General features: G+C 47.9%; 1 protein-coding gene across 1 annotated transcript in view; it reads left to right on the top strand.

The window, feature by feature from the left end:
• Positions 1 to 22,839, top strand: part of SEC63 (SEC63 homolog, protein translocation regulator) — a 1,285,673-nt gene that overhangs the window by 203,791 nt on the left and 1,059,043 nt on the right. Inside the window, exon 4 of the mRNA XM_069606555.1 lies at positions 3,717 to 3,829. Coding sequence (XP_069462656.1) covers positions 3,717 to 3,829 — 113 coding nt within the window. The remainder of the gene's footprint in view (positions 1 to 3,716; positions 3,830 to 22,839) is intronic.

Here is a 22,839-nt window from a genome sequence, read left to right on the forward strand (position 1 = left end):
CCTCAACAAAAAAGGGGGGTAGGGTCACTCCCATTGTGCAGTGGGGCGATGCAGCTCTGGTTTTGGGCAATCCAGCAGGGAATATCACTCGGCAGTTCATCTGGCCGGAGAGGAGAATGTGGCGGCGGATGCTCTGAGCAGGCAGAGCACGGTCTCTCACGAGTGGGAGTTGGCTCAGGAAGTCCTTCTGGAGATCTTTGCCCTTTGGGGAACCCAACAAGTACATCTCTTCGCGACCAGTGCCGACCAGAAGTGCGAGAGATTCTGCTCAAGGGAATTTCCTCCGAGCTGAGCCTTAGGAGACTCCTTCGTCGTGTATTGGTCATTCCCACTTCTGTATGCATTTTCTCTAGTCCCCGTCATTCCTCAAGTGTGAAGGAGGTTGCGGAGGTTCGGATCCCACATGATCCTCATTGCTATGTATTGGGCCAGGGGGGTTCTCTATTCCGAGGTCAAGACTCTCAATCTCCATGCTTGGTATCTGAAAGGTTGAGATAAAAGCATTGGGACCTCCCGGATGACATGATGGAGGTGTTGCTTTCGGCCAGGTGGCTGGCAACCAAATCCCTGTACCGTTTCTGTTGGCGTAAGTTTTGCGACTGGTGCAGAGGACAAGATGTTGATCCTTTTCAGTGTTCCATTCCCGTGGTTCTGTCTTTCTTGCTTTCTTTGGCCCACAGTGGCCTTCAAGTTGGTACTATTTGTTACCTGGCGGCTCTGTCTATCTTCAAGCGCTCGTCTGAAGAATGTTATTATTTTAAGAATCCTTTGATTTCCCAATTTCTTAAAGGGCTCACTAATGTCTTACCGCCTTCCCCGTTTCAGCTGCCAGTTTGGGATCTGAATTTGGTCTTGAAATTCCTGATGGGTGCTCCATTTGAGCCTTTGCACTCTTGTCCTTTGAGACTGTTGTCTTTCAAGACGGTGTTCTTGGTTGCGGTTACATCCGCTCGCAGAGTGTGAATTGCAGGCACTTTCATCTAAGCCGTCCTTTACTGTGTTCCACAAGGACAGGGTTGTACTGGGGGTACATCCTTGCTTTCTAACTAAGATAGTCTGTCAGTTTCATTTAAGCCAGAAAGTGGTACTTTCTATCCTCCTGGTAAGGAAGAGGAGCGACTCCATAGGTTGGACCCTAGGAGAGCTCTGACCTTTTATACTTCTAGGATGTCCAGGGTCAGAGTGGACAATGAACTCTTTGTGGGATATGCTGGACACCGATTGGGCCAGGCTGTTACCAAACAGACCTTGTCCAGGTGGATTATTCTCACCATTACTGAATGTTACAGATTGGCGGCGATGGACCCTCCTGAAGGGTTGCAAGCGCCTCACACTAGGGGCATGGCTACTTCCACAGCCTTGCAGCGGTTATTTCCTATTAGGAATATTTGTGACGCAGCAACATGGGCTTCTACACATTTGTCAAACATTACTCCCTGGATACGTTCCGTAAGGCGGTTCTTTATATTCTAAATTCTTTTCCCTCCTCCATTTTCTGGTACTGCTTTGGGATTCTGTCAAAGATGTGGAATATGTTGGAGGACACAATCCATTCGAAGAACAAGTTACTTACCAACTTGTAATGTTCTTTCCACGGGATGTTCCTCCAACGTATTCCACATAGCCCTCCCAGTCTGCCCCTCTGGAGAATTTCCTATGTGATTGCAGCTTACGTTCCCGCAAGGCTATGTGCAGTCAAGCAGGCATTGGGTGCGGCCATGTTGCACTTTTATGGAGGAAAAAACATAAACTGAGGCTACGGGTGCCGTGCGTCTTATTTATAACATCCGGTGACGATCTCCTTTGACGGAGGCCTTCGAGGGACATCGACCCGACGGCATTGATGCAGGATGCCCTCTGCTGAAAAATTTCCGAAGTACACAGCTGTGGACGTTACATGTCAAAGATGTGGAATACGTTGGAGCAACATCCAGTCGAAAGAACGTTACCAGTTGGAAATCTAAAACTGTACCTACTCTAAACTGTTGGATCAAAGACATGATATATGTAAATGAATGTGAAGAAGGCTTTATCCAAACTGTTTCTCCCACAAGCGCTTATTGAGCTTGTGTCCCCAAATGACTCTAAAGATCGGTGTTGTACGATGAATGAATCCGAAACCCTCTATACTATGTTACATTTACATGTAATGTATTGATCAGATTTGCATTGTGCTCTATGCTGTGACTGTACAAGTTTAAAAAATAAAAAAAATCTTGTTGCAATTACTACTTCAAGAATAGATGAGCAACATGCCCTGTCTCAACCATTTGTGTTTGTTTTTATCCCCTTCCCCCTTTGTTTTCTCACGGACCAAGTTGTATCTCACCGATCTTTGCTTTTTTACTGAAAGTTATCCAGCTCTCCTCTGCATGAGGTGATAATTGTTTTATATTACATACTGGGTATTGTTCTTACGGAACTTGAGGCCACATAACCTGGATATTTCCATAGCCTTTACATTTTGTATTGTATCACTGAAACTTTAAGAATGTGTGGTAGACTTTGCAATAAGACTTGAGCATACCATTCACAGATGGAGTTTCTCCTGCATAATCAAATCTTCTAACATTTTGACTTTTGTGCAGACTTCACATGCATCACAATAGAGATCGGGTAGATTTTCTGGCATTTTTTGAGTTGCGAAATATGCATGCCAGCAGACCATGTGCACTACACACTTAATTCTGCTAGCATTAATTGGATGCTTCTCTAAAATGCCAGCTTTGGCCACTAAGTGCTTGGCAATTTGTTTGAGCCCTGCTAATCAACACTAGTTTTTACAAGGCACATTTTGCCAATATGTCCCAACCAGTTATGAAAGAGGCATAATAAGACCAATAAATGAAAAACTTGCTTAATTGAAGATTAAATATTTTGGTCCTTGCTATTTGCCCTTTTCAATGTCCATATTGCTGTCATTTATGTTCTAAAGTTTGAGTTGGCAGAAGCTTCAACCATATTGCTAAATACAATTGGTGGTGGCCTGAAGGCAAATTGTACAGACTGTTTAAAATTGAGCTCATAGTTGCCGTAGAACATCCCTAATATGCATTTGTGGGTTCCAATTCCCTAGGGTAGGAAGAAGCGTATGGGAACTGGGTGTGACCGTTTGTGATGCTTTGGTAGGAGGATGGGCTTGCCCAACATTCTAAAGCTTCATAGACCGCTTGTCTTTGGCTTATCTAAAATGGCAAAGGTAATAACTTAGGTGTGGTGTTACTGCCACATAATGTGGGGTTTATAATATGGTCCAATTTAATGTTTTATTGCATGTTGTTGTCTGTAAAATGAATTCTTACTTCTGAGCCGCTTCACTTTCTCCTTTTGGAGGACACTCATTCATATTAGCTGAGAAGATGTCCTAAACCTAACAATGATAATTCTAAGCTTGTTACTCAAAATGGTGTCCGCACACACTGTCACCCTATCTCACTCCCCCCTCCCCCTGGTTCCTCTTGCATTAGTTCTATTTCCTCTGCTGTAGTGGAAGGGCATGACAAACTTTTCAGCTCACCTGAGCAACTTGACTTTAGCTCTTATGATAGGAAACCCCCTTGGACCTATTTTAATTTAGCTCTGATAGATTAAAATACTTCTGTTTCCTAGATCTTTGTTAGTCCTTATTAAATTGCATATCTGTACGAGATTATTGGGCAGACGGTAACCTTCATGCATTCCATAACTGATGCTAATGCAAAAGGTTTTCTTTTAAGGGTGCCACAGTATCGGAGATCAAGAAACAGTATCGTCTGTTATCTCTTAAATTTCATCCTGATAAGGGAGGAGATGAAGTCTTGTTCATGAGGATTGCAAAAGCATATGCAGCGTAAGTAAAGTGCTATACGTTCTCTGCATGAAGTTTTAAGATAAACTGGTAAATTTACAAAAATGAAATGTTGCATTTTAATAATTGAAATTTCTCTGGCTGCTTATTGTAGTATTTTAAATGACTAATTGTTTTCTTTAGGTTTGTCTTAAGCATATATTTTCCTGCTTGGGTCCAAACTGCTTATACAGAATCATTGTATTTATTACCTTTTTATTAATTTTAAATACATTCCGGTAGTGTATCCTATTTGGAATGAGAAGGGGTGAGAATGTCGGTGAGGACTCCTTTACCAGAGTCTTATTTTCTGTTTGCTGATAGTGTTGTAAGTTTTACGCTACACGGGCAGTTTTAAAACTGAGTAGAGAGCATGGTTCACATCCCTTTCTTCTCTAGATACAAATAATAAAACTGCATTTTAATGTAGCATTTGAATTTTAAATTCACGCTTAGCTTGGCATCCTCACAGCAAATAGTGTTTATATAAAATCATCTTTGCTACAATAATTGCTCCACCTCATTTCGGTCCTTTTCCTTGCCCTATTATGTGGGTAATCTCCTAGGCCTTGTTCCCTGGGTTCATCTACAGATATTTTATCCCATGACCTGTGATAGAAAGTCCACAAATGGTGATCATTTCGTTCAATGTTTTCTAAGAGACAGACTTGTTTTAAAGAAGCATCTTTAACTGCATATAAGCAACCAAGAAACCTAGCAGGGTCTTGTGACCAATAGTACATTTCCTCTAGATCAAGAAACAAATGTACCCATGCAATGTCAGGAGATGGGGGGAACATGCTAAAACATCTGCACCGTATCTGCCATAACAATCCCACAGAGCGGAACAATACAGATACAAGGGACATATAATTGCAGATCTAGTGTTGTATTTCTATCGGATTGTGTCCCCCCACGGATTCCTCATCTTGTATATCGCCATGAATTTGCTGCAGCAAGAACTGCCAGCGGATTTACTCTGCAGAGGAATATTTGTGTGTATTTGCTTATACTCCCGTATATAGTGGTGAGTTTTCAACAAATATATATCGTGCACTCTATGCCCAAGTTAACTGGAATCTTTACTGTTACATTTCTATTCTTCTAAATCATCTGCCACACATTGTTCATAATCATACTTCGAATGGATTGTGTCCGCCCACGTATTCCTCATCTGTGATATATTCAAGTCTTCTTGCAGCTTGCTTTGAAAATACATTTCATAGGGTTGAGTGTCATGTAGCGTCGAGTCTTGGTCCTCGACGTTCTCTGTAGCGTCCTTCGTGGTGTCGATGCTGATATACATTGGCGCGCACTGACCGTTACCTGAGTTCAGTTTTACTTTGAGAATGGCCTCCACACCGAAGACGAGCTTCAAGCGATGTTTGGACTGCGGTGCCAAGAGGTCGATTACAGACCTGCACTGTGCTTGTCTGTGGTGCTTCGGCTTTGGCCACAAGGTCGATGACTGTGGGTCGTGTCAGTCGATGACGGTTAAGGCTTTGCATGAAAGGAAGGGGAAACGTGATGCAGGTAAGCCCTCCCCCAAATCCCCAGCCCTTACCCCTTCGAAGAGGAAATCTTACTTTGACTCGAGAGAGGTCTCCTGTAAAAAAAACATTAAAAACATGTGGACGTTCGAAGTCCGGTTCACAGCGCTCGTCTTCCTCTTCCCATACGAAGGGTAAGAAACGTCTCAGTAAGTAGGTCCTCATCGTCGTCATCTTCCTCTTCTGAAAGAGTTAGTTTACCAAAGAAGAACTTGACTACAGCGGAGTTAGGAAACTTCTGCTTAAAATGAGACATTTTTAAAAAAACACGCTCCTCCGAGTGTTCCTCTAAAGGAGTCGGAGAAAAGTGGCCACCCCTCTGCGTCTATTGAGACCGGTAGGGAGTCCCGTGTGTCCCCTTCTCAGGCGCCCAAGAGCCTGAGAAGAAAGGTTCCTCAACATAAATCGTAGGAATCTTCCTTGACACACAAGAAAAAGCCGGTTTTACTTCAAAACATTGTGGGATGTGTTGACCCACTCCGCTGTGCTATGCGGCATCACTCTGATAGTTATGGTGCAAGAAACCGAAACAATGGCGGCACAACTCTTGTGAGCGCCAAAAACCTACAAAACCGTGTGTTTGAACACACAAAAAGATGGATGCACAACCTGCCACCCATGGTGAATATGTGGTGGGATAGAGCACACACTGCAGAAAATGTGCCAGTGGGTCTCCATGACCAGCAAACAGAGTGTAGAGAGAGAAGCAGCACTTTATAAATGAAACTCCAAAATGTGCCTATAAATGACATTGGCTTTGTTGCTAAAAACTCCAAAATGCCTATACACAACACTTCTCAACGTTTAAAATCTTGCTTGGTGCTCAAATTCATGTAATCTAATGAAGCATGGTGAATATATAAAGTCCTAAAGTGTAAAGAGTAAAACATCTCTTCAGAAAAAAACTGGATTGTCTGTAAACTGACAGCCCCTGTCAAAATCTGTGTGCAGTACCCTGGGCTACCTGTGAGTGACAGCTGTCAGATGAACTCCTGATGAAACTTCAAAGTATTTAAACTAAAAGTCTGCCTTATTCGCAAACATAAAAGAATTGTTGCTAAAAGGAATACAGCTCTCAGTTGTGTTTGTGATCCCACAGATTTAAAGCTCAGAAAGTAATGTATTTATGTTTGATGCAACAAGTTTGGGTTTTGTTGGATTTTTAATTAAGAATACATTAGCCTGGCTGAGCTGCAACCCTTTGGAAGTGGAAAAACCGGTTTCTTCCAAGGGGAGGGGAAATCCTCCCAGCAGAAACTCACCGGTAGATAATAGTGGGTTAGCCCAGACTTTTATCTACAGAAAGAGAATGAACAATGGCAGAGCTTCAGCCCAGGAAACGGAGGTGTGAAAGGGGTCGTAAACTGCTCCTGCAAGGAACTTCCCAGGGGAAGGGGCTGCTCCTGGACTGCAAGACGAGACAATGGGCAGACCATCTGCTGTTAAGCATGAACCATGAACAATTTAGCCTCTTAACTTGTGAATCAAAGTGGTAAAAAATATATAAAGGACAGATCTGTTAGTCTAATTTTTGGCTGTACATTTCAAGAGGCGGTAGAACTGTGTAACATATTCTGGACAGGAATGGCAATATATGTGGTTTTATGTGAACTGTGTTGATGCTAAAATTGTGATACTTTACACACACATCCCTATGGTAAACACACACATGTGTGGAAAGTTGCAGAAAGTTTGGAAAATGTGTTTATGGCGAAAAGGACAAAATTCTGTAGAAAGGTGAAACGAGACCCCACAGCTGTGGGATTTTGAGGAACAGATACTACATAAAATATGGAATCTTTGGGTCTGATCTGTGTAAAGGTGACTAATGTAGAAATATGTATTTGGGATGAAATCTGATTTTGAGACCAGTGGCTAAAGGGAGGTTTCTAAGGACTGTAAAGCAAACCATAAAATGTGACGACATCCGGCCTTGATCCAATCACTCAGGTGCAAGGCGGAGATGCGGTTTTGATCCAATCCCAGCTCCCAGGGGCAAGCTTAGTTAAGCCGCCCCATACACCCATTTTGTGATGTCATTTGAAAGGATAAATAGATACAGCTGACAACACATAGGGACTGACTGATCCATTCACTTTCCTGATTCCGGCGAAGCACTCTGATCCAGCATTCTACATCCAGCTTTAACAACCTTCCAGATCCAGATGCCAAGACTCTTGCAAGCAGTAGAGAACTATTGACTTTCTGCAAAGGCCTACATTCTCAAACTTATTCTCGCAACTCAGTGAAGCGCTGTGGTGTGAGAAGGCCTTCTGAACTAGTATCCTGCAAATCTCTGGCTTGCTACCACAAGGCTTGCCTGAGGAACTCTCTATCCAGCTGATTGAGAAACACACAAACAAGAAGGGCAGATCCTGTGCAAATGCAGTGACCGGCCCAGCTGATACAGTCCCACGCCTGATGTGCTGTCCTTCCTTGACAGAACCAATCCATGACCAGAACTGACGGTCCAATTTAATAACTTATTCTGTGAGTATTAATAGGAAGAACAGTGACCCATAATATATCTACGTTGTAGGATCCCAATCTCAAACCCATCCCATCTTTAATTCAGAACCATAGTATTGCTAGAACTATCTTTGCGCGGACTCTTTTCTCATCTGTGTTATTAAACCCTGACTTCTTATTGATTTGATTAAGAAAAGTAAATCCCAGGAAGAAGTAGAGTATCCACAACAGGCAGGTTATGCTGATCACGTGACTGTAAGATCCATCTGTGGCATTCACTTTTTCATAGTCCTAATATCATGTAATCAAACCCATCTGTCATTTTCAAAAGTGCATTTCTGTTTTCCATTCTCGCGCCTAATTTGTAAAGACGGCTCCTACTAAAACCTTTAACTCCCTCAGTTTTTATGATAGAAGTGAAATTTCAACTCCTACTTGTACCTAACATCCTTGGCTATCCACAGAACCCAAAACAGTGTGATGATTCTCCCGTTACAGCGAATACCACGCAAGGAAAAGTTTGCCACAAATTGAAATTCTGAAAAGTTTTTACACGTGTGAATTAGCTTTAAACTGCTTCCACCTTGGACTTTGAGATTTCAAATGTTTTCTTTTGACTAAATCATTGTTTGTGATTGTGTGCAACTGTTCAAAGCGGCTCCCATAGGAATTTTATAATAATTTAAGTATTTGGTGTTTTTGCTCAGCCAATTCCAAAGACAATTTCAAAGCCATCCTGTCGACTGAAAAGTCAATTCCGTTTTGTTCTTGTGTTTGAAGGGGTAAGGTGGGAGTGATATTCTGTCTGCTTTGTGCGATTCCTGAATACCTGCTCTCTCTTCACATCTATTTGTCTATTGGTGGGTTGAGGGGCGTTGCAGGGAGAACCCCTAACCATAGTGCCATCTGTTTCAAACCAAAAGTATTCTTTTCTGTGCTGCATTTGCTTTTGTGCTCATTTGATTCCTAGTGTATTAAAGATATTATTCAGTGTTCTCTCATCCCATTGGTGATTGTTGCTACCTATTAAAATATATTGTGATTTGAATTCTAAATACATAAATAAATATTTACCTTTGCAAACTAGCCTGATTCCTGGTTGTGTGACCGGATGGGTAAGGGGGGGGTCTCAGGAGAAGGGTGTGGGATATCGTTCGGAATATTGAACTTGTAGATCAAAATAAATAAAGGTTTAATTTGAGCACTACATGCTGGTCATGACTTGGGTGTGTGCCGGATTGAAATCACTTACAACATTCACTAACGGCATCGAAGCCTTCTTCAAAGGAATCAAAATGTTTATCACCTGAACCTTTGAGGCATATAATTCATATTGAGCCTTTGAAGCAACTTAAGGTGTCGACACATTCATCAACGGTTTTGAATAAGCCATCGAAGCCTTCGACCTCATCAGAGCTTTCTTTGCTCTTGAAGATTGTAAAATCTGTTCCTGAGCCTAAATTGTTCCAACCCATTCCAAGATGTGATTTCTTTAGGCAGATGGGTTCTTTCTTTGAAGATGATGAGAAGGAGGCAGCGGAAGAGGATCACCCCCCCCCCCCCCCCCCCTTTTGGGTACGAGTATGCCACTCCCAATGTTCCAGAAGAATTAACTTCACATGAGTCCCAGATGCAGAATCTTGTGGAAACATTAAAGGAAACCAGTAGTTGGGAAATCTAACCAGAAACTGAATTTGGAAATGCTGATATATCTGCTTATACAGATACTTCTTACAGGATGGTTATTTGTAAGTAGTTGAATATCTGGGATGGTCCAGACCTGCAGCCACTGTGGAAACTGATTACCTCACTGACATCTTAGACAGTGGGCCAGTTAGAGAAGCTGTATTACCATGCCATGCAGCCCTGAGAGTAAGGGTAATGGAAAACTGGTTGAGCGAGTACCTGTGAGTACTGTCAGCTGTCGTGCTGCAGTCTCTGCTCGACCCGCTCGCTTCCTGATTCATCTGCAGCTCCTTCAATCAACTGCTAAAACTCATTGGGTACTTCGTCATACTTCTCAACAAAGTTCCATACCTTTTCAAGAACTTTACTTTGAACTTTAATGGACTTTAAAGATTATTAAAGGATAGCGTTTAACGCTAAACTGTAAACTTTTTCTTCCCCTCTGTAGTTACGCCCACTATCCACGTCAGCAGCTACAAATTGGGAGCCTGCGTGCACCATTGTGCGAGTACCCGTGAGTACTGTCAGCTGACCGCTGAACCGCAGTGTCACATCAGGCACCGTCAATGCAGTATTTGAGGGATTGTGCAGAGATTTAAATGCACGCTGGCTATCTTGAGGGCTCTACGCTCCTAATACCCTGATTGTCCCTTCACTTCCTCCCTTCCCGGATGCCTTTAAAGCGCACATGAAGGAGTTTCTTCCTTACGAGTAAGGTTGCTGGTGATTTGTGTTTGCTTCGTTAATACAGCACTGACCTCATATACTGGTGACTAAATTACTTGATAAGCTGTCTCACTGCAGCTTTTAAAATTAAGCACAGAGTAACGAGGACCTTTATTAGGCAGTTAAATTATGCTACATCTAACCACGGGCATGCCTTTTCCTCCACCACGTTATGCACAAAGAATACCAATACACATTCGTCCAGGGTTTCATCTTTCCCCACTTACTGATGGTCCCCACTTCCCCCATAAATATTAGTCAACTTAACAATGGGACCACTAAGTTCCTTTTTCACAATTCAAATCAACACAATCCTAGCAATGTAAAGTCTGCACTTTCATCTCCTGAATGTAATCAAGCACACCTTCTTTCAGAGACAACTATGCATGCGTGTGCGGTTGATCCTGTTTTTATTATGAGTTTTCATACTCCCAGAATACGACGAGGAGGCACTCGCTAATGCAATGCCACTAGCCTCTTTCTCTTTATTCTCAGGTGCTAAGAGGGCCTCTTAATCCTTTGGATGCTGCTGCTTTTGCAGCAAATCTTGAAGCTCGAGTTCAGCTCTTGGTTCCTAATCTATCTTCCGTGGCGCAGTCTACTCCAGCTATCGCACCAAATATTATAAATACCAATAAGGTTACCCTATGTGACGCTATGAAATCTAGACTATCTAACTCTCCTGAGCTTTATCCCACTGACTGTCCTAATGATATTGGGCCTCATTACGAGTCCGGCGGTAACCGAGGCGGTAAAACCGCCTGGTTACCGCCGGACTCGTATTACCATTCTGCCTCTGTGCTTCCCGGAATTACCGGGGCATTACAACCCCGGTTTCCCGGGAATCACGGAGGCGGAATGGTGTTAATCCCCATTCCCATTGAGTCCTCTGGGACTCAATAGGAATGGGGATCATGGAAACACCGGCAGCATCTCGTAATGCTGCCGGTGTTTCCTCGTCCGCCTGCAGGCGGGCGGTGTTAAACCCGCCAGGTCAGATCTGGCGGGAACATCACCTTCCGCCTGCAAGAGTCTGGATCAGGCGGTCCGGAAACAACGGTGGCGGCGGGTTTACCGCCACCGTTATTTCCGGACCGCCTGATTTGTAATGAGGCCCATTATCTCTTCCCTGCATCTTCAGCTTCTGAGGATCCATCTTTTGCAAAGCCAGTGCCTCGCCCTTCTTTTGGTTTCCCCTCTATAGCCAATCCTGCTCTGGAAGCCGCACTTACGGCGATCAACACAGCCATCTTCCACTTTACCAAGCTATTTGGGATTCTTGAGTTAAGAGCCACCACTCAAGAAGCTGCCGTTTTAACCTTTACTAACACCTTGATTGGCTTGTGTTGAATCTACCTAATATGCTAAAAACTGCTCTTGGTAATGTTGTACCCTCTCCTGTAATTCAGGAATCTGATATTTTTACACCTTGCGAAATGCCTCCATGTGAGACAGAGGCCGTATCTGGGGACCTATCCCCCAATCCAAGCCCTCTCGGGCCAATTGAAGTTATGGATGAGAGATTAATGTCACTAATAACGGACAAAGCCAATAATGCTAATTGTTCTAATCTGTCTAAGATGGAATTGCCTCTATGATGTTTTTCTACCGTCCAACACAGAATAAACGAAGAAAACGCAAGCAGAATAGAAAGCGAACTTCGGATTTGGGAATAGACCAAAATGTGTCCCCTAATCAAATTAAAACGAAAAAAACCAAAAATGTACCTATACCAAAAAAAGAATAAAAAAATGAAATCTAAAACTAAAAGATTTGTGGCCAATATTTCCATCGCGGACCCACGAGCTGTTACAGTTCCTATGATCCCGAAATAAAGTCCCACTGAAGTCCCTGCAGATGGCCTCTGTTCTCTCCCTATGGAGTTGGCATCTTCCAAAGGTAAGACATTGAATAATGTTCCGCCTAATTCTGTGCCTGACAAATTGTTATTAACTGAGCCTATCACTTTAAACAACTCCATTACTACTGAGCAGCTTATGAATCTCCCTCTGTGTATTCAAACAATAATGTATTGGTACTGGAAACTATTCATCAAAGTCTACATGAGGATAGGTCTGCCCCTCCCTTACTGAGTCCAAAGTTCTGTTAATTTGAATCGGGTCACCTTACCATTCAGAACTCTCGAGCAAAAACGAAATGAGCTAGTAAGACGAACCCCATTTGACAAAGGTTCCCCTCCCAAGTCAGAATATCATACCACAGATTCAGCGGGGACGGAAAAAGTTCTAACGCCAATCCAGCTAACTATTATCGACTCTGACCAAGTAGCTAGTAGCACTGATTCTGATTTAACAGTGAGCAAATCTAAATGTATGGTAGGAACTCTTCAGGTCAGGGAACCATGTCAAACAAAGAGGAATATTTAGCAGATAACCTTCAAAATGAGATTCTAAGAATAACCATGATAGACAGAGTATTCTCTAATCCATTTCCAAATAGGTCCACCTTGTTGACAATCTTTCATGCTATTCCACAACTAAGGCATATTAATTCGACTGAGATTAAAGGTGTATCTTATCCCAAACCGGCCCAGCAAGACATTGTCGAAATTAACATCCCTTCACTAATAATTAAGAACTATGTTTGACAGCAAAGACAATTATTATTTGAAAAAGGCCTATTCCTTGAAGCTATTCTCCCTTTGCCACCCATTCACTCTGAATTGCCGCCCCAGAAAAATGTGAGCTGCAATTCTAACGTAGGATCACATGTATGTTGCAATTGTCATGCTAGTTCTTTAAAACCTGCTCAGGCCCCAGTATTGAAATGGTCCTGGGTTTCACATGCTAGAGATAACGAATTAAAACATTTGTTAGCAAAATCTTCTGTTGGTTCGACACGAGTGTTCCTTGGTTTCATGGAACATGTTAGGCAGAAACCTGTGCAGTTCCCTTGGGGACCACTGCAAAAGATTTAGGACTACAGGTGTTGGCAGTAAACCCACTTGGTAGCAGTCTGTACCACCCAGATTTACCTGGTAGCTGTGGCTGAGCAGTCAGACTTCCCTCAAGAAGAGTTAGGCAGTATGTAAAGTATACACAATAGGCACTCAGACACAATAGCACAAGCAAACACTGACCAGAGCTTTGGTATCAAGGTATATATTTATTTAAAAACACACTTATTGAAACACTCCAGCACTATTATTGTAAATCACTCTAAACACAGTTACTATTATTATATATACATCCCTTATTCCTTATCAGACAAGTCTTAGTTAACACCACTTATTTCCAGACAGAGGTGAGCGCTTAACTATAGATGGCACTCCAATAAGTTAACGAAAAAGGGAGAGAAAAAGGCAGAAGGTAGGAAAATACACCACACTAATACTTAGGAACTCTTAAGCAAGGCAGGAAAGTCAAAGCAAGGCAGGAAAGTCAAAAGTTACTTGTGAGCCAAAGTCCATAGGCCGGGCCCACTCTTGGAGAGAGCAGGGCACAAATGCACCCAAGATCACACAATGACAACAGGCTTAAAAAGTCTTGCAGGGAGTTCAGAAAGGTTTTATTTAGGCTCAGAAAAGTTTAGCCAGGGTGTCCCAGGCTAACCCAGGATCGAAAGCCGGGGGCTAAATCTACCCCGTACAGTCGGTTGCAAGGGAAGCCAGGCGGAACACAGTACCTTATGTGGAAAGGATCCTCCAGCGGGGGCAGTTGTTCCTGGCAGCGGGTGCAAGTCGCGGCGTCGTCCAGAGGAAGGGAAGATCTCGACGTGGAGGAAAGATGAAGGTCGTTGCACTGCCAGGGAAGAAACCAGCCGCGGAGTTTTCCGGTAAAAGGTACTACCCTTTGATTTGCGGTAGTGGTAAAACGTGGTATCCCGGTTGCCAGGGTGCTTGGCACAGGCAAGGCGGCCACGAGATGCTCCAGGAAGCGAAAAAGGAAGCAGACTGGTTATCCCCACCAGTCGAAGGAAGAAGACTCTCCAGGCTGGAGATCTCCTCTGTCGTTGGGAAAAGTGGTGAGACGGTTCAGCAGGGCTCCACCGGTGGTTTTGTCGTAGCAGGTCGGCTCAGCTTCTCCCTCATCGGATTCTTGGGTCCTGTGGCGACTTCTAAAGTTCCAGTCCCCAAAGCCCTGCTTTTATGCAGAAAACCCCCATTGACTCAGCCTAGCTGTCACTCAAACATGCTAAGTGGTGAGCCGGCCGGCTCACCACTTGGGCCAGTCAGGACGGAGTGCGACTTGAGTTGCCTAGGCAACTCAGTCCAGGGTGCCTAAATCCCCCTACACCCCTCCTAAGTACCCCAGACAGAGTGGCACCAGTTTGGAGGGCTTCTGTGGAGAAGCCCTCCAAAAAGTGGAACAAAGGGCTCAACTTGGGTTGGAGTCACAGAAGCGAACACAAACGCCATTTTAGAACCGAGTTCTGGCAAAAAATACCAACCAGAGAATTAATATTAAATAAACCAACCGGCGGTATGTTCGAGGCTATAGGAATCAAATAATTAAAGTTCTCCAGCATGGGGTCTGGCATGGATTCACATGCTCATGAATATTCCCCGTCGTCAGGCTGGGAATCCTCGGTAAAGAAAAAATCAGTATCAGTTTCGTTTCTGATCTGTCTTTCGTAGTAATAACCAATCACTGGTCTCTGCGTCATACTGACCACAGCCAATGACTGCCCTCTACCTAAGCACCGCCTCTGGCAGCCATCTTCAGATTTTTACCGCACGTTCATGTGTTGGGATCCTCGTGCTATTGCTCTCGAGCGTTAGTGCTAATTTTTCACGTTTTTCTCAAAAACTTTGTTTTTTTCGGTCAAAAGAGCCTCAAGCTCCACCGACTCTCCATCCGATCAACGGGGACCCGTGTCGGATTCGTCTGCGCCCCTCAAGGGTGAAGATTTCGTCGAGCTACGTTTTTGGAGGACTCCAGAAGCTTCTCAGGCCCGGACATGGCCCAGGAGAAGGGAAGCTCGACGCCCGGAAAGCTGTTCAGGGTCTGCCCTGGATGCCAGCTGCAGAACGTCTTTAAGGAGGACGAACACTCCTTTTGTCTCTACTGCTTACATGAGGACAAAACGCACGTGGAGAAGGACTGTGCGTTTTGCGGCAATATGTCGGAGCGGACCATGAAGGACCGCCATCAACGCCTCGCCAACTGGCTGGAAGGGAAGAGCCCGTCAGGTGAGAAGAAGAGGAAGAAATCCGAGCGGTCTTCTAAGACCTTTGAGGACGCCCCGGCAACGGGGGTCCAACACAAGGCCAAGCACCGCGAGTCCGCTGGCACCGGGAGCGCCGAACGGTCGGGCTCTACGGGCGCCAGGCAGGGCGCACCCTCTCCGGCACCTTCAGCCACGAGCCAACGCTCTGGGTCGGGTAAGAGGAAGGGCGAGCACCCGGCGAAGCTCCTGGAGAGGCCCCGGTCGAGCTCGAAGGCCCCATCGGAGGGGGAGCGAGGCAGTGTCCCCCCCCCTCAAGGATAAGGCGGTGAGCGCACCTAAGGTGGTGAAGGCCTCAATCCATCCGGCCAAGCCCTCTATCGATACTGTCGCGGTGGCCCTGGCTCAGCCTGTGGAGGCTACACCAGTGGTGGCGATCTCGGGGCTCAGTCTCCCTGCCACCTCGGAGGGAGTCCTCTTTTGTGCCCATCGATAGGACCCCCCGTGAAATCCCCGGCGGGGAAGAAAAAGGGGGGGCAGGGCGTCGTCGTAGATTCGGCTTCAACCTCGGAGGAAGAGCTGATCGAGGTCTTAAGCCACGGCCTTGGCGTGGATAAAGACCGGCCCGTCGGGATGGATCCCGACGCAGGTGACGACGACATCGTCGAGGGTGCCGACGGGGCCCCTGATCGCCCGTCGGATTCCCCTCTGCCAGCGCCGCGAGACAACTCGGCGGCCATTTTGTTGGCTATACAGTCCTTATGCTCAGAGATAAGGACGAGACTACCGTTGCCGACGGAGGAACCTCTCCCGTCGGGGGATCCTGAACCGGGACCTTCGGGTGTTCCCCCACCCAAGAAAAGAAGGATTCACCCTCCACCTCCTTTTCAGCCGTCGCGCCCCGTCCAGCCCTCCTCCCCGTCCACCCGAGGGGATGATACGGGGACTGAAACGGCAGCGACGGGTACGGACGACTAGGTATACGACGAGGATCTACCGTCGTCACCTCCCACCAGGGCTTCTCCGCCCGACGAGATTGGATCGTTCCACTCCATGATCGCCAGGGCATCCAAGCTTTTCCAACTCTGCCCTGAGGAGAAGAAAAAGGAAGGATTCCTTTATCAACGGCGCGAGGCCAAGAGGAAGACGGTCCTCGCGGTGCCTCTACTGGACGACATTTGGGATGAGGGCCTCGCCCTCCTCAAGAACCCTTCCACGACGCCAGCTAGAAGAGACCGGTACGAGAAGAAGTACCGGGTCCCGGACGCGGCCCCCCTGTGCCTCCGGGCGCAGCCTACCCCGGACTCCGTCGTCTCCGCGGCGGCCAGGAAGAAAGCGGGGGGGGGTGCGGCCTCCACATCGACTTCCCCACCGGACGGCGAGGGAAAGAAATTGGACGCTATGGGACGCAGGGTCATCTCGTCTGCAGCGACGACGATTAAAGCGGCCAACGCCTTGGCTATCATGGCCCGCTACGACAGGGAGCTATGGTACAAACTGGCTCCCCTGCTGGACTTCCTACCGGACGACAAGAGGGCGGATGCCCTGGAGATCCTACAGGAAGGTGAGGTGGCGTCGGACCACGCCATCACTATTGCGACGGACATCGCTGACACTGGGTTTCGCCAGTTGGGCAACGGCGTGTGCCTTAGGCGGCGTGGATGGCTCAAGGCTACGGACTTCCGTCAAGACGTACAGACCAGAGTCCTGGACATGCCGTTCGATGGGAACAACCTGTTTGGGAAAACAGTGGACGATTCCCTTCAGGCCATTAAAGCGGACACTGAGACGGCCTGGGCCCTTGGGGTTCTGCAGCAATGACGGACGCCCTTTCGGAGCAGCGGAGGCAAGGGCGCCTCCAAAGGTTCCGGCGGCGGTTTCTCCACCTACCGTCAAGCGGCCCGCTCGTCGTCTCAGGAGGCCTACAGAGGACTAGGCAAGTCTGGCGGACCCCGCCGTCGTCGCCAAGGCGGCAAAGCCTCGTCGAAACAGGATTGAACCGGCCGTGGGGTCGGGCCCCCACCGAAGCACCCCGGTGGGAGGCCGGCTGGCAAGCTTCGTCAGCGTGTGGGAGTCCATCTCCACCGACCGTTGGGTGCTGGACGCCTTAGCCCGGGGCCACGCGCTCGAGTTTCAAAGAAGGTGCCCGCGCGTCCCCCCCGTGGCCAGGAAAGAGCTTCACGTCCCTCAGCTTCTCCTGGAGGTAAAGGCGATGCTCAGGAAGGGCGCCATCGAACTCGTCCCTAAGAGGCTTCGGGGCTCCGGAGTTTACTCGAGATACTTCCTCGTGAAGAAGAAGACAGGAGGATGGCGCCCCATCCTAGACCTGCGACGTCTGAACAAGTTCATCAAGGCGCAGAAGTTCCGGATGGTCACCCTCCAGCACGTCCTGGGTCAGCTGGAGGAAGGAGACTTCCTGTCGTCGTTGGATTTGGAGGATGCCTACTTCCATATTCCCATCCTAAAGGGGCACCGAAAATTCCTCAGGTTTGTGGTCCAAGGGCGTCACTACCAGTTCAAAGCCTTCCCCTTCGGACTACGGTCGGCACCCAGGGTATTCACCAAGTGCCTTGCACCGGTGGCGGCGCAGCTGCGCCGCGAGGGGATCCACGTCTACCCCTACCTGGACGACTGGCTCATCCGAGCCAAGACGAGGGAGCTCGCCGTGGAGCACACGGCAAGGACCGTCCAACTTCTCACGGACCTGGGATTCTCCGTGAACTACGCCAAGTCCCACCTGGTACCCGCGCAAAACGCACTGTTTCTGGGAGCGAAGCTCGACACAGTGTCCCTTCTGGCCTCCCCGTCGGAGGAAAGGACCAGGTCCATCCTGGGCAAGGTACAGCGGATGTTGGTTTCCGACGCGGCCAAGGTGAGGTCCATCAAGTCCCTCCTCGGAATGATGTCTTCTTGCATCTACCTCATTCCCATGTGCAGGCTCCGGATGCGCCCGTTGCAGGAGTTCCTGGACACGCGCTGGATCCAAACGACGGGCGGCTTCGAGGAGAGGATCACACTCGACGAGAGTTTCCGCCGAGCGGTCCGGTGGTGGGGCACCCGCGCGCATCTGACGGCGGGCATGGACTTCCAGACCCCAGACCACCAGGAGACAGTGACCACGGATGCCTCCCTGGAAGGGTGGGGAGCGCACACCGAAAATCTGCACGCGAGAGGCCTTTGGCTCCTGACGGAGAAGTCCCTCCATATCAACGTCCTGGAGCTCCGTGCAGTGTTCTGGGCCCTCAGGTCCTTCCTTCCGTCCCTCAAGGGCAAGGTGGTGAGGATCTTCACCGACAACACCACCACCATGTTTTACATCAGGAAACAGGGCGGAACCAGGTCCCCAGCACTGTCCAAGGAGGCGCAGGACCTGTGGCATTGGGCCGTCGCCCAAAGGATGTTTCTGCTGCCGTTTCATCTGGCAGGGATAAAAAACACCATCGCCGACTCACTCAGCAGGGAGCTGCGCTCGTGCCACGAGTGGGAACTACGGCAGGATCTAGTGGATCGCCTCTTCCGACAGTGGGGCACACCCCAGATCGACCTGTTCGCGACAGCGACGAACTCCAAGTGCCGGAGGTTCGCCAGCAGGTTTCCCCAGGCGAGGAGCATGGGCGATGCTTTCTCGTTCCCCTGGGAGGGCCTGTTCCTCTACGCGTTCCCTCCTTTGCCACTGCTAATCCGGCTCGTCAACCAGCTCAAGAGGTCATGGTGTAGGATGATCCTCGTCGCACCTGCGTGGCCGAGGCAGATATGGTTCCCGGACCTTCTGGACTTGTCAGCGTCCCCGCCAATCAAGCTGCCGGTGGACGCGGATCTACTCTCCAGGGAAGGAGGCGCCATCCTCCACCACGACCCGAAATCGCTGAACTTGCAGGCCTGGCTCCTGCAGCGCTAGAGTTTGGGGGATACGACATACCGGCCGACTGCAGAGAGGTTCTTGCAAAGGCCAGGGCGTCCTCGACTCTTAAATGCTACAGACACAAATGGAAGAGGTTCTCTGTCTGGTGCCACGCACAGAAGATTAACCCTCTACGGATTACGGCTCCCCAGGTACTGCCGTACCTGCTGACGCTGGCCAAAGCTGGACTGGCACACGCGTCCATCAAGATTCATCTTGCTGCGATCTCCCGATACACCAGAACCACGGGCCGGACGTCCTTGTGGTCTCATCGTCTGGTGAAAGAGTTCATGAAGGGACTGTTCAGATCGTTCCCGCCGGTGAAGGCTCCGGCCCCGGCGTGGGAGCTCATCGTGGTGCTAACCAAGCTCATGGGACCTCCGTTCGAGCCTCTGCACTCGGCCCGTTGAAGTTTCTGTCGTGGAAAACAGCGTTTCTTGTGGCCATCACCTCCGCACGACGGGTGGGAGAGATCCAGGCCCTTTCCTGCAAGGCCCCGTACTTGACTTTTCACGACACAAGGGTAGTGCTCAGGACGCACCCCTCCTTCATGCCCAAGGTACCGTCGGACTTCCATCTCAATGAACCCTTGGTGTTGCCTGTGTTCTTCCCGTCGCCTTCGTCGCCGGCTGAGAGGACTTTGCACTCGCTGGATGTGGCTAGAGCGCTGAAGTTCTACGTGGACCGCACGAAGTGTTTTCGGAAGACGTCACAACTCTTTGTGAACTTTGGACCTGTCAATCAGGGGAAGGCTCTCTCGAAGGCTTCCATTTCCAGATGGCTCTCCGGCTGTATCATGTACTGTCATCGGTTGGCAAACCGACCGCTGCCTGGCCGTCCGAGAGCCCATTCCACCAGAGCGATCGCAGCTACCACGGCGTTCCTTTCTGGTGTGCCCCTGCTGGACATATGCAGGGCTGCTACGTGGAGGTCGACGCACACCTTCACGAAATTCTACTGCGTCGATCGGGATTCCAGGGAGGAGTCCAGGGACGGCCAAGCAGTGCTGCGCAACCTGTTCGCCTGAGGTGAGCCTGGTGAGGAGGTAAGATGCTTTAATGTTGAGTTTGATGTAATGCTTAATGTTGAGCCTTTGCCACCTCCCGTGGTTGTGCATGTGTGTACTGCTATGTATTCTTTATTCATGAGCATGTGAATCCATGCCAGACCCATGCTGGAGAAGGAACAAGTTACTTACCTGTAACTGTTGTTCTCCAGCATGGGTCTGGCATGGATTCACATGCGAACCCTCCCGCCTTCCCCTCTGCGGCTCTTCACTTGGTCATACTGCCACTTCACGTGCTTCCAAATCTGAAGATGGCTGCCAGAGGCGGTGCTTAGGTCGAGGGCAGTCATTGGCTGTGGTCAGTATGACGCAGAGACCAGTGATTGGTTATTACTACGAAAGACAGATCAGAAACGAAACTGATACTGGTTTTTTTCTTTACCGAGGATTCCCAGCCTGACGACGGGGAATATTCATGAGCCTGTGAATCCATGCCAGACCCATGCTGGAGAACAACAGTTACAGGTAAGTAACTTGTTCCTTGGTAGCCTCGAACAATGGGAAATCCCATAGAGATATATTCGCGGTCGAATATAAAAAGTAGTATCCACAGCCACCAGCCAAAACTCGATCAGGGGGGACGGAGACGTGCCCCCTCGACTAACAGACCCCGGGGCAATCGAATTGCCCCGGCCAGTACGTCCACAATATGATGGTTTGTACTGGTTCTGTTCAGAATTTGAGACTAGTAAAGTCAATGGTGACTTTACATGCCCTGGGAGACAGTAGTCTGTCCCAGGGTATGGAGTCTATATTGGGGGTCGCTATGACACCCCTGTGTTACTGCACTGAGGGTGCTGTGTAACACACATCACAAAAACACATGAAGCCCTATGGAGTAAAAGACCCCATAGCCCATTAAACAAATCTAGAGTCAAAGAAACACGCTCAAATTATGCCCAAGAGTGAGGGTAAAAGAGTCTCACTCTTGGCAGGAGAAAAAAATTAACCCCAAAAATCCAGCAAAGCTGCTGGGGGACTCACTAGGTTAGGAACTTCAGCCTTAACAGAGAATTCCCCCTAACAGAACACTAGAGGTTTTTCTCATCTAATGGCATCTAAACCTAAATTACTAAACAAATATGATTTAGTTTTATTACAGGAAACGTGGCTAATGAGCACCCCGGTGTGGCCTGATCATCAAGTGGTTATAATACCGGCTTCAAAGGCTGCGAGGGGTAGACCGGCTGCGGGTCTATTATTAGCAACAAGACATGACTCCCATTAAACCATGGCCGAGTCCCGATTGTGGTATTCAATCTGCAATTATATGTACCTCTAATCCAAATCACCCTTTTTTTTTTCTTCCAACAACAATGTTAATAAATATTTACTGGAACCCAGCCTCACCTATGGCATCTGAATTTATGGGTAATATTGAACAAATTTTAGATCGATCATTAATTGATCCTAACATTGCATCCACGATCATTGCAGGGGATATTAACATGAACCTATGTTTCTGATGCTTGTTAATCTGCTTAGAATCACATGCTGTGTATATGGTCTGACAACCAGTGGTAACCGCAGAGTATTGCATCTTGTCTTTCGGGCACCGAAAGGGGACGTCGGCTTAGGCATGTCTGTAACACTATCGTGACGTGTAGTGTACCCAAAATCCCTCATGGGCCGAGGTCCTTCAGATTGTTTTTTTCCGCCCAGATAACTGGTCACCCTATAGCGGAGCTCTTACATACTAGACATTGTTTATCTGTAACCGACTTGTCGGTTTTTCCCTGTTAAGTCACTTCGACGGCAAGAACAACTTTGACGAAGACGGCGGGGGAATTGTCTACGGCGGTGGATTTTGGCGCCTAAGATCCAGCGGCCATAGCTTCCACGTGGTCGGGACCTCCGCCGACCTTTACAGTAGGGAGAGTGGGGTGGCCATATTTTCGGTATGTCTTTCCTCTTCCCCCTCTTTACCCTTTAGGCCTGGTCATCTTCCCCTTTTGCTATGAAAAGGACTCCTTTTAGGTTCTGCCCTAAGTGTAGGGTCAGATATCCTTGGAAGGACGAGTACAGTACGTGCAATGCCTGTCTCCCCTTAGATCAAGACGAGAAGAGGTGTGCAGCGTGTAAACTCCTTCGGTTTAAGACCCTTAAGGAGTGCTGTGTAAAGGGGTGGGCCGCGTACGGTATGTCGCGAGTGGAACCCTCTTCCCCCACAGCCACACCTGCCAAAAGTGACGGGGGTACTTCTGATGACCAAGCATCCGTTGCGGATGTGATGGACCTTGAGGCGGAAGCCCGTCCGCGATTCAAGGCCTGACTCTGGTCTTGCTTCAGGGACAACACCCGGCGACAGGGGCGTACAAGCGCATTTCACTAAGCACACAACCCCTACACCTATTTCAACATGTACGTCGAAAAAGGTGAAAGCGCCAACTGGACCATCGCAATGTCGACAGATTCCTTGGATCGTACAGATCCAAAGCCTTCCCCGCATCCACAGCAGCGTCTTGCGACTGGGCATTTGAAATTAAAC

The sequence above is a fragment of the Ambystoma mexicanum genome, chromosome 4p, assembly GCF_040938575.1.
Source record: "Ambystoma mexicanum isolate Mex_15411 chromosome 4p, UKY_AmexF1_1, whole genome shotgun sequence".
NCBI classification, from domain to species: domain Eukaryota; kingdom Metazoa; phylum Chordata; class Amphibia; order Caudata; family Ambystomatidae; genus Ambystoma; species Ambystoma mexicanum.